Source organism: Leptodactylus fuscus, chromosome 7, assembly GCF_031893055.1.
Source record: "Leptodactylus fuscus isolate aLepFus1 chromosome 7, aLepFus1.hap2, whole genome shotgun sequence".
Taxonomy (NCBI): Eukaryota; Metazoa; Chordata; class Amphibia; order Anura; family Leptodactylidae; genus Leptodactylus; species Leptodactylus fuscus.
Genome location: NC_134271.1, coordinates 16818007 through 16831277, shown reverse-complemented (window position 1 = coordinate 16831277; position 13271 = coordinate 16818007). Strand labels below are relative to the sequence as shown.

The 13271-nt window shown below is 40.8% G+C and overlaps 1 protein-coding gene across 1 annotated transcript in view; it reads left to right on the top strand.

Moving 5' to 3' along the window:
* The window catches only part of LOC142214420 (uncharacterized), a 290721-nt gene extending 281712 nt beyond the window's left edge, over positions 1-9009 (top strand). Inside the window, exons 64-66 of the mRNA XM_075283365.1 lie at positions 3918-4077; positions 5860-5995; positions 8297-9009. Coding sequence (XP_075139466.1) covers positions 3918-4077; positions 5860-5995; positions 8297-8437 — 437 coding nt within the window. The 3' untranslated portion in view covers positions 8438-9009. The remainder of the gene's footprint in view (positions 1-3917; positions 4078-5859; positions 5996-8296) is intronic.
* The last annotated feature ends 4262 nt before the right edge of the window (positions 9010-13271 follow it).

The following is a 13271-nucleotide window of genomic DNA, read 5'->3' as shown; positions in this document are numbered from 1 at the left end:
GGTGTAGTATATAGAGGACCTGTCCTGTGTGGTGTAGTATATAGAGGACCTGTCCTGTGTGGTGTAGTATATAGAGGATCTGTCCTGTGTGGTGTAGTATATAGAGGATCTGTCCTGTGTGGTGTAGTATATAGACGACCTGTCCTGTGTGGTGTAGTATATAGAGGACCTGTCCTGTGTGGTGTAGTATATAGAGGACCTGTCCTGTGTGGTGTAGTATATAGAGGACCTGTCCTGTGTGGTGTAGTATATAGAGGACCTGTCCTGTGTGGTGTAGTATATAGAGGACCTGTCCTGTGTGGTGTAGTATATAGAGGACCTGTCCTGTGTGGTGTGGTGTAGTATATAGAGGATCTGTCCTGTGTGGTGTAGTATATAGAGGACCTGTCCTGTGTGGTGTAGTATATAGAGGACCTGTCCTGTGTGGTGTAGTATATAGAGGATCTCTCCTGTGTGGTGTAGTATATAGAGGATCTGTCCTGTGTGGTGTAGTATATAGAGGATCTGTCCTGTGTGGTGTAGTATATAGAGGACCTGTCCTGTGTGGTGTAGTATATAGAGGACCTGTCCTGTGTGGTGTAGTATATAGAGGATCTCTCCTGTGTGGTGTAGTATATAGAGGACCTGTCCTGTGTGGTGTAGTATATAGAGGACCTGTCCTGTGTGGTGTAGTATATAGAGGACCTGTCCTGTGTGGTGTAGTATATAGAGGACCTGTCCTGTGTGGTGTAGTATATAGAGGACCTGTCCTGTGTGGTGTAGTATATAGAGGACCTGTCCTGTGTGGTGTAGTATATAGAGGACCTGTCCTGTGTGGTGTAGTATATATAGGATCTGTCCTGTGTGGTGTAGTATATAGAGGACCTGTCCTGTGTGGTGTAGTATATAGAGGACCTGTTCTGTGTGGTGTAGTATATAGAGGACCTGTCCTGTGTGGTGTAGTATATAGAGGACCTGTCCTGTGTGGTGTAGTATATAGAGGATCTCTCCTGTGTGGTGTAGTATATAGAGGACCTGTCCTGTGTGGTGTAGTATATATAGGATCTGTCCTGTGTGGTGTAGTATATAGAGGATCTGTCCTGTGCGGTGTAGTATATAGAGGACCTGTCCTGTGTGGTGTAGTATATAGAGGACCTGTCCTGTGTGGTGTAGTATATAGAGGATCTGTCCTGTGTGGTGTAGTATATATAGGATCTGTCCTGTGTGGTGTAGTATATAGAGGATCTCTCCTGTGTGGTGTAGTATATAGAGGACCTGTCCTGTGTGGTGTAGTATATATAGGATCTGTCCTGTGTGGTGTAGTATATAGAGGACCTGTCCTGTGTGGTGTAGTATATAGAGGACCTGTCCTGTGTGGTGTAGTATATAGAGGACCTGTCCTGTGTGGTGTGGTGTAGTATATAGAGGACCTGTCCTGTGTGGTGTGGTGTAGTATATAGAGGACCTGTCCTGTGTGGTGTAGTATATAGAGGACCTGTCCTGTGTGGTGTAGTATATAGAGGACCTGTCCTGTGTGGTGTGGTGTAGTATATAGAGGACCTGTCCTGTGTGGTGCAGTATATAGTAAATAGCATACCATTTCTGGAGCATCTTTTTTGAGATCTCTGGCCAATATGACGTGTCGCTATCCAGTCAGACTCTGCCAGCAGTAAATGGAGAGTGTGTACGGGGTCCTATAAGAAGGGACATTACTAAGTAATTCTCAGGTTTCTCAGAACTAGTGACGTTTACCACCTTGAAGATAACAGACCTGAAGAAAGATAAATGATAAATGTTTATTCACAACCAATTGACAATGTCCCATGTGCAGAAATGAAGATTTACTGACGCTTTCCCTCTACAATCCAACAATACAGACAATAGATTTGCTGACAGCTGGTATTTTACTAGGTCTAGAGACACTGTCATTGAGCTTCTCTATATGCCGATATAAATGTATATTCACAGGTATTGCTTCAGAGAAGATGCTAATGTCATTGTCACGGACAGATGGCTGAATAATGTTTTCAAAGCTCTTTGTTCTTGAAAACCTGCAAGTATTATCATGGCTTCTGCTTCCTCTCAGGAAAAGATTTATATAAGGAGGGAGTGAACTGTACAAGGATCATGTATGTGAGGCAGAGGAAATGGGAAGGGAAACCTGAGAGAACGTATAGACTTTCTGCAGTGGGATAGCTTATCATGGAGGAGCAGACAAGCTATTGAAATATCATTGAAAGACTTAAGTAAACTCTATGCCCTACTACCCTGTCACCAACACAGCATATAACCCCAGCTCTGCAGATACATAGGTTATACTGTCACCAGAACCAGCATATCACCCCAGCCCTGCAGATACATAGGTTATACTGTCACCAGAACCAGCATATCACCCCAGCCCTGTGGATACATAGGTTATACTGTCACCAGAACCAGCATATCACCCCAGCCCTGCGGATACATAGGTTATACTGTCACCAGAACCAGCATATCACCCCAGCCCTGCGGATACATAGGTTATACTGTCACCAGAACCAGCATATCACCCCAGCCCTGCAGATACATAGGTTATACTGTCACCAGAACCAGCATATCACCCCAGCCCTGCAGATACATAGGTTATACTGTCACCAGAACCAGCATATCACCCCAGCCCTGCAGATAGATAGGTTACTGTCACCAGAACCAGCATATCACCCAGCCCTGCAGATAGATAGGTTACTGTCACCAGAACCAGCATATCACCCCAGCCCTGCAGATAGATAGGTTACTGTCACCAGAACCAGCATATCACCCCAGCCCTGCAGATAGATAGGTTACTGTCACCAGAACCAGCATATCACCCCAGCCCTGCAGATAGATAGGTTACTGTCACCAGACCCAGCATATCACCCCAGCCCTGCAGATAGATAGGTTAGTGTCACCAGAACCAGCATATCACCCCAGCCCTGCAGATAGATAGGTTAGTGTCACCAGAACCAGCATAAGGAAAATGTTGTTTTTGTACAGTGTTAGCCAGTGGGTATGAAATATAAAATACAAAAAACTTGCAAGTCTTCAGTAGGTGATACCTTTTTTTAATGGCTGACTCATAATGATGACAGATTACAACGTTTCGAAGCTCTCGGCTTCTTCTTCAGATATAACTAAGAACAATTTCTGAAGGCTGCATATTTATGTACAACAGGACACACAGGGAGAGGATTTCAGGAGGGAGGGGGAAGAGGAGAAGAGGCTTATTAGTATAAACATGTAAACAATTCTCAATTCCCAGGTTCTTATCTTTATGGCTGTCTTCACACGACTGCGCCAATTGTCAGCTTTGGTTCTCTATATCCGACTTCACACCAGTATGGCATCCTTCTGTTTTTTCCCAGACTCATTGACTTTCAGTGGAAAAGATGGCTCCATAGTAATTTTTCATGGATCATGGACAGTACTCAAAACGTAACCTGTTACACATTACCACCTCTATACATTTATCAAATCTGAGTTGTGTAAAAGTGCAAGAGCGCAAAGATAAGGATCAGCGTCAGTCCTTGGTGCTCTAGTATAACAGCGTCATAGGAGATCTTGCACCATCGGTTGGCGCCCACAAAAGAAAGAAGGAACGGTATTTTACCAATGATGTCTTCCTGATTCCTTAGCACTCGGAAGAGCAGAATTTATGCAACAGAGGCAGCAATGTCAGGGACTCAAGAGATTGTGGGACTGTCAAGTAACCGGTCACATGACCCTACTGCTAACTCTTTCTATACCCAGCACAGCCATTATATGGAAAAAGGAAGAGGCTGCAGCACTTCTGCTATGGGGTCCCAGGTGTTGAATCCTGCCTCTTACATATTGATACCTATACATATTGATATATGTCTTGCAAAACCCGTTTATGGCGTGTGTATTAAGGGGTTAATGTCATTTCCATTTTCTATTACAGATAGAAACCAAACAGAGCAAACAAGTGCGGCATTTTCACTTTACTGCCTGGCCGGACCATGGTGTTCCCAAGACAACCAGCGATCTGATACGGTTTAGGAATTTAGTCCGTGAATACACGACAAGTTGCTACTCATTGGATTCGCCCATATTGGTGCACTGCAGGTACGTGCAAGGCTTTTACTGGAGAACACTGTAAAAATACTGCACATGGTCGCCCTTGACAAGCAAAACAATGCCATCTGTAATTTTTTTTTATACTAGGGCCAGGAAAGTAAAGCAACAACCCAACTAGTCACTGCGGGCCCTCACCATTATAATGTGGGAATTGCACAGAGAGATTATTGGAGCTCTGTGTATAGGGATTGTTGGCACAACATGGAACTGTTACAGATTGTTTTCCAGCACTTGAATATTAATAACTAGAGATGAGCGAACACTGTTCGGATCAGCCGTTCCGAACAGCTCGCTCCCATAGAAATGAATGGAAGCAGCTGGCACGTACACTTTGCTGGCGGCCGGTCGCCGTGCCAGGTGCTTCCATTCATTTCTATGAGAGTGTGCTGTTCGGAACGGCTGATCCGAACAGTGTTCACTCATCTCTATAAATAACCAGTCCTTAGAATAGTCCATCAGTGTCAGAGCAGTGTCCTGGCATTGTCATTGACCTCTGTTACAAAGGGTTGCAGGGAATCCAGTGCTCCAGAATAAAAGAAACCTGGGAACTCGCTGGCTCCTAAACTGAAAAATGTAGGAGCCAAAACAAATTTTTAGTCCCCATTGCATAAACACAATATAATGCTGTCCCCAGTGGGCCCCACCCCACAGTATAATGCTCTACCCAGTGCCGCCCCCCCCCCCTATAGTTTAATGGCCTCCCCAATAGACCCGCACCCTACATTATAATTCCCTTCACAGTGGCTGACATTACTAGTAACAGCCAGAATGGTGGAGCAGGAAGTTGGAGTCTTCCTGCTTCACCATTTCATTCATTCTGCATATAGATGTGCTCCATCTGTCTGCTTTTGTCTTAAAGAGGCAGTGTGGTGGCTGGGCTAGTAGCAAATGGCATCAAGGCATAAAAGCAGGCCCTGCAAAACCTGCTGTTGCGGCAGCCTCCGGGTGTTGGTAATGAGATGCAGCCCCGATCCTATGCAAGTAATAGGAGCATTGCAATTCCCCAGGAGCACTGCAATACAGTAGACAGGGCTATTGTGCTGCTCCTACCCGGTCTCCTATAGGAACGGCGATGCACGCTCTGCCCATCCACTAGCATGGTATGGTTGTTGGGCCCCACACATCACATACGGTCATCCGAATGAAAAATCAATTTGGGACCAGAAAACCCCTTTAAGAGTGGAAACCTCTGTAGTTTCTCTTCCATGCAAATAATTTACAAAGTTCTACCCAGCGGCCTCCATAGACTTCTTTTTATTCCTCTGGAAGGAATTAACAAAAAGACTTCTAAAATCTTGGAATCCTTTCAAATTTCTAAAGCTAAAGAGCTGGCACTTTGTAAGGTGTGAGGAGAGCGGCACTTTTCTGCATTGTCAGATGTGTGAATAAGATGGCATCATTGAGGTTCAAGTCACTGGGACCTTAACAGATTGCTGCAGCAGAACAATAAGGAAGAAGGCTTCCTTCTAAGCACCGTGCCGGGCTCCTTATACTTACAGCTTCTATATCCCCATAGTGTGAACCAAGGCTGTTACTTTCCACTGATTTTGGGTGATTGTCTCTCTAGGACTAGTCACATTATAGAGAAATATACATAGAATTACACGCAGCTCTTTTATGTTTTTAGACTACGCTGCAAATTCACAGAAGTGTTTCTTCCATTTCCCGAGAGCAGCCTGAACTTTATGGTGAATTTGCAAAAAAGAAATCATCCTGGTGCGATATACTGTATAGGCTGTTTATGTATTCTGTTACCGTTCTCTTTTGTAGCGCTGGAGTGGGCAGGACGGGAACCTTCATAGCACTGGATCGCATTATAAAGCAAATAGAATTAGAAGACCGAATAGATGTCTACTCCATAGTATCTGATATCCGGCAGCATCGGGTGCTAATGGTGCAGACTGAAGTAAGTGGAACCAAATTGTAATGGTGTACTGGATAATTGTGTATGTGTGTCATTCTAGTAACAATAGTAGTATAGTATATATATATATATATATATATATATATATATATATATATATATATATATATTGTACATAGGGGTCAGTATTATAGTAGTTATATTCTTGTACATAGGAGTAGTATTATAGTAGTTATATTCTTGTACATAGGAGCAGTATTATAGTAGTTATATTCTTGTACATAGGTGGCAGTATTATAGTAGTTATATTCTTCTACATAGGAGCAGTATTATAGTAGTTATATTCTTGTACATAGGAGCAGTATTATAGTAGTTATATTCTTGTATATAGGAGGTAGTATTATAGTAGTTATATTCTTGTACATAGGAGGTAGTATTATAGTAGTTATATTCTTGTACATAGGGGCAGTATTATAGTAGTGATATTCTTGTACATAGGAGTAGTATTATAGTAGTTATATTCTTGTACATAGGGGCAGTATTATAGTAGTTATGTTCTTGTATATAGGAGTATTATTATAGTAGTTATATTCTTATACATAGGAGCAGTATTATAGTAGTTATATTCTTGTACATAGGAGGCAGTATTATAGTAGTTATATTCTTGTACATAGGAGGCAGTATTATAGTAGTTATATTCTTGTACATAGGGGCAGTATTATAGTAGGTATATTCTTGTACATAGGAGTAGTATTATAGTAGTTATATTCTTGTACATAGGAGGTAGTATTATAGTAGTTATATTCTTGTACATAGGAGTAGTATTATAGTAGTTATATTCTTGTACATAGGAGTAGTATTATAGTAGTTATATTCTTGTACATAGGGGCAGTATTATAGTAGTTATATTCTTATACATAGGAGCAGTATTATAGTAGTTATATTCTTGTACATAGGGGCAGTATTATAGTAGTTATATTCTTATACATAGGAGCAGTATTATAGTAGTTATATTCTTGTACATAGGAGTAGTATTATAGTAGTTATATTCTTGTACATAGGGGGCAGTATTATAGTAGTTATATTCTTGTACATAGGAGTAGTATTATAGTAGTTATATTCTTGTACATAGGAGCAGTATTATAGTAGTTATATTCTTGTACATAGGAGTAGTATTATAGTAGTTATATTCTTGTACATAGGGGGCAGTATTATAGTAGTTATATTCTTGTACATAGGAGTAGTATTATAGTAGTTATATTCTTGTACATAGGAGCAGTATTATAGTAGTTATATTCTTGTACATAGGAGCAGTATTATAGTAGTTATATTCTTGTACATAGGGGGCAGTATTATAGTAGTTATATTCTTGTACATAGGAGTAGTATTATAGTAGTTATATTCTTGTACATAGGGGGCAGTATTATAGTAGTTATATTCTTGTACATAGGAGTAGTATTATAGTAGTTATATTCTTGTACATAGGAGCAGTATTATAGTAGTTATATTCTTGTACATAGGAGCAGTATTATAGTAGTTATATTCTTGTACATAGGGGGCAGTATTATAGTAGTTATATTCTTGTACATAGGAGTAGTATTATAGTAGTTATATTCTTGTACATAGGGGGCAGTATTATAGTAGTTATATTCTTGTACATAGGAGTAGTATTATAGTAGTTATATTCTTGTACATAGGAGCAGTATTATAATAGTTATATTCTTGTACATAGGAGTAGTATTATAGTAGTTATATTCTTGTACATAGGAGCAGTATTATAGTAGTTATATTCTTGTACATAGGAGCAGTATTATAGTAGTTATATTCTTGTACATAGGGGCAGTATTATAGTAGTTATATTCTTGTACATAGGAGCAGTATTATAGTAGTTATATTCTTGTACATAGGAGCAGTATTATAGTAGTTATATTCTTGTACATAGGAGCAGTATTATAGTAGTTATAGTCTTGTACATAGGAGCAGTATTATAGTAGTTATATTCTTGTACATAGGAGTAGTATTATAGTAGTTATATTCTTGTACATAGGAGTAGTATTATAGTAGTTATATTCTTGTACATAGGAGCAGTATTATAGTAGTTATATTCTTGTACATAGGAGCAGTGTTATAGTAGTTATATTCTTGTACATAGGGGGCAGTATTATAGTAGTTATATACTTGTATGCTCACCTGGATAATCACCAATACCTAGCAATACATTTATTTGTGAATGTTACTGGCTTACTTACCTGTAGGGCATTTTACAAAGATCAACACGTTGGAGACTTTATCAATTGCATCTTGCGTGTCTGATCTAACATTTTGTTATTCTTCTCGTTGCAGAGCCAGTACATTTTCTTGAACCAGTGTGCGTTGGATATAATCAAGTCTCAGAAGGAATCTGATCCAGATCTTATTTACCAAAACACATCAATAATCTATCCAAATATCTATAATTCTTACTCAAGAATGTCGAACGTTTAATCCTCAGCAGTTTTTTCAGAAGGACCAAGAAGGGATTTGCACTTTGAATAACTTTATTTTTCAAATTTGTGTCCAAAGATTACAGAACATTTCTGTTTATGGGTGTACTATTAAATCTGCTGGATAGATATAGCACATCATATGTTACTAGAGAACAGGGATACTTTCTAAGCCTTTACTGCCCGTTCTAGAATTGTCTCATAATTTTTTTTTATATATTTATGAAAACAATAGTCAATTAAAAAAAAATATGTAATGCAATACAAGGAAAATCTTGTGCTGTAATAACATGTGCCTAAGAATTATGGACCAAATATTATTTTTATCCTAGATGAATGTATTTTAAATATTGTGCAATTATTACAAACCTATGCAAAATCCCATCTATAGAGTAAATGATGGACGCTTATAGTCTATGTGAAGGAAAATATAGGCGTCACCCAGAGCAATGAGTACAAGTCTGTATGTTGCGATGGGTTAAACCTGTTTGTGTGCACTAGTGTTTCTATTGTCTTGAATATAATGATATATTTTTATATAAAAAGTTTTTAGAAATCCTGTGGAATGTGCAAAAGGATATTTTTCCTGAATGAATCTGTTTTCCTTTCCCCTGCTCTTCCAGGGAGCCTAATAGTGAGAGGAGCCGATGTATACAAACAGATAGAAGGTGTATATATATATATATATATATATATATATATATATATATATATATATATTGAGCTACTATTTTAAAGTTGCAGATGATTTTACTCAGGGTATTTCCTGCACTGAAATGTACTGTAATGTATAGGATAGACTAGTTTTTCTTTGTTGTATGTGTGTAGATAAGCCATAAATGACTTGCCTATTTTTCTTTGTTTGTACATACCATAATGGCCTCATTCACGTCTGCGTTGGTATTCCGTCCGCATGACGGAAAACCAAACGCAATTGCAAGTGGTGTGCAGTTAAAGCACACGGACCCATAGACTATAATGGGGTCTGTGTGCTTGCCACCAGATCTCTGCACAGAACATGCGGACAGGAAAGTAATTCACAATCTAATTTCCTGTCCACAAAATTTGTGCGGGCAACACACGGACCCCATTATAGTCTATGGGGTCCGTGTGCTTTTACTGCACAGCGCCTGCAATTGCATTTGGGGGATCCTCATGCAGACTCCCCCGGATGGAATACCAACGCAGGTGTAAGGGGTAAGTGCTATATGGGAATGTAGCCGCAGAACTCTTAGGTTGCTGCTGTAGTCAGTGATAAAGCCTATGGATAATATGTGTTGCACTGGAGACTTTCAGGACAGTCCACTTCAGTATGTACAGTACTTATAGGTTGGACTCAATTAACCTTATCTAACTTTATCTACTATGTTAGGGAGCGTTCACACTACCATTGTGAACATCCATTACCGTCATCCGACAGTAAGTGAGTGACGGACACAGTAGGATCCCCGTCTGCGTCCGCTCCCATTGACTATAACGTATCAACATGGCGGAAGCTTTCGGAAGTCCTTTATACAGGACTTTTTTTCTGTAGGCGACGTCATGTTTTATAACACAGGGAAGAAAGCAGAGAGATCCCAGATAGAGGGAGCTCCATCTGCATTCTACGGGTGACGTCCATCCTCTTGATGGATGAGAGCAATGGCCATTAATAACGGTTATGTGAACCTCTCCTCACTATGTATGGTTACTATGTTACTTCATGTTCTCCAAAGGATACCCTTTACGTCCACGTTCTTTACGAGACACATATTCTTTATGCTCTGGAGTGCTACACAAGCAGATTTAGATTTTACAACCTTGATATTACAGAACCTTCTTCTCGCTGTCTGCTCTTTTATACTGTTCTACATTTGTAATGCATCTAAAATAAAAGTGATACAACTTTATACAGTTTGGATTAAAAATCTACTATTGTTTGATGTCCACAGCTCCCATGCAGACCTATGTATCTCCAGTGTCACAGATCACAGACCTTCTTCATGGTAAAGGGGGTAAAAGGGAAAGAATTGGTCAGGGAAATAAAATAAACATTACTTACCCAGCAATCTGCCCCCTGGTGCTCTTGTCTTTTATTTCATTTCCCTCTCATAACATAGCGGCAGATTTATCTTTTCCTCTAGGACAGTTATGTGGTGTAGAGGGATGACTAGGCCAAACTTGCATCGAATTAAGCAAATGTGGACGGGTGGGGACACCTGACATATTTATTATAAACCAGTTGTTATAATGGAAACCTCTGGCAGTTACTAACAGCATAGATCTCCCTCCTGGCACATGGGCGTGCCCTGATTTATTAAGAAGCCGGAGACTCTTCCTAAACCTCTTGGTCGCTGTACCATTTGGGGCCTTGTACGATACCCCAGTCTTAATAAATCTGCCCCACTGGATATGATCAGGTGGAAGATATTATGTCACTGAAAGAGTAGTTGAGGCTTAGAACAAACTTCCAGCAAATGTGGTTGGAAAACCTACAGTTAGGCCTCGTTCTCATCATCGTTTGGATTCCATCTGAGTCCGCACGTGCCCCCCCAAACAGAATACCGAATGCAACTGCTAGCGGTGTGCCAGTAAAAGCACACGGACCCCATAGACTATAATGGGGTCCGTGTGCTTGCCGCCAGATCTCCGCAGGGATCATGTGGACAAGAAAGTACTTCACAATCTGCTTTACCTGTCCACATGACTCGTGCGGGCAGTGCGCGGCAAGCACACGGACCCCATTATAGTCTATGGGGTCCATGTGCTTTTAGTGGCACACCACTAGCAGTTGCATTCAGCATTCCATTTGGAGGGGGGTCCACATGTGGACTCCCTGAATGAATGAAGGGTAAGTGATTTCTTACATGCCTGAAATAAATAACAATATAAGGGAAGACAAGATGAACCACATGGTCTTTTTCTTCCGTCATTCTCCAATGTTTCCAACACTCGAGTGCAATATCAGACCGCACAGGTCTTGCGTGTAGTCTGTAACCATGGAGACACATAGCTCTGCCTAGGAACTGTATACACTAAATATTTCATTTGCTTTCAGAGTTGTCATTTTTGAAAGTCAGTGGGTGAAACCCGAGGGATTTGGCATCCTGCAGTGAACAAAGCACAAAACCCCTCGTGCGTGAACCTTAAACGTATAATACAGAAATAACGCCAATTTATTAAATTCATTCTCATGACAACTTTTGCTTCTTTTACTTCCTGCGTCTGTACCTAGAGACCCAGACCCTAAATGTAACTACACCTGAGACCACTTAGTTTACTGAATGTGAAGGAAGCTTTGTTACATTTCAGTATATTGCTGCTATTATTCCTATGTAGTCCTGAGTACAGTGCGCAGTGGATCCAACGCCAGGAGCCAAGGGGTTAATCAGACGTTATAGGAAAATCTTGTAAAGCGCGTTCCATCCATTTCCTTCCGTGTTCTGAATGTTATAATCCAGAAGCAGATGGTGAGGGAATGTCGGACGTCACCAGCTCTCTCTTATTGTAAAGAAGGGATTTGTATACATATATATATATTCTATAGACTATTGGAGTAATCATATACGGGGTCTGCAGCAGAGGGCTTGGAATACTTGAACATATATTTTCTATGTTATTTAAGATGTGACTGATCCGTGATGTGATTTTTATATCCTTTGATGTAAATGTTCTTTTATTAATTTAAATCCTAAGAAGGAGCCGATAAAGGAAGGAGGGGAACGTCCGGGGGTGCAAAGGGTCCGATGTGAAATGTGTCAAACACTGTTCTTTGTGTTACTTACACTGTAAGGTTTTACCGAACCAGCAATAAAGGAATCCTTTCTTAATGGGAGACTGACCTCGTATTCTTTGTTCATTTGCATTTGTATAGGAACAGTGAAATATTCGAGATTTGTTTCGAGTAGAGCCTCAATATTAGACTACTCGATCGAATCCCATTATAGTCTATGGGAAAAAATGCTCGTATCAGGGGAAACCACTATTCAACTAAAGGAGAGTCACCAGGTCCATGAGTAGCAGGAGGAGAGTGTTTAGGAGGAGCGCTGTGCAGTTAAAGCGCACGGATCACATTATAGTCTATGGGGTCTGTGCGCTTTAACTGCACAGCGCTTGCAGTTGCGCTCATAAAACGTAAGCTCCCTCGTAACAGCAAGCTGCCAGTTCTCCCGGCTAGCAAGGACGAGCCTGCGGCAAATCAACGCTGTTTCTGCAGTAGGCTCGTCCTTGCTAGTTGGGAGAGCTAGCAGCTTGCTGTTACGAGGGAGCTGACTCTCTTTATCATAGGAATGCATTGACCAGCCTTGATTGGCCAGTGTACAGCATTCGGCCAATCAACGCTGGTCCTGCCGGAGGCTTGTCTGTAAGGAGGCGGAGTCTAAAATCGCACAACAATGGAGACTGCTGTGGTCCGATCTTAGACTCCGCCTTCTCACAGACGAGCCTCTGGCAGAACCAGCGTTGATTGGCCGAATGCTGTACACTGGCCAATCAACGCTGGTCAATTTATTCCTATGAGAAAAAGTAAGCTCCCTCGTAACAGCAAGCTGCCAGCTCTCCTGACTAGCAAAGACGAGCCTGCTGCAGAACCAGCGTTGATTGGCTGAATGCTATACACTGTATAGCATTCGGCCAATCAAAGCTGGCTCTGAATCAAATATTTACTGCGAATAGCTAGTAGTACTCGATCGAGTATGAATATTTCAAATACCTACTCGATCGAATACTACTCGCTCATGTCTAATAGGAACGACTAAAGCTTGAGAATAGTGTATACATACTAGTATATGTTAGGCGCTCAGCACGGTGGGGTATCTTTAACGGTACAGTCATACCCACCTATAGGCAGTATATAA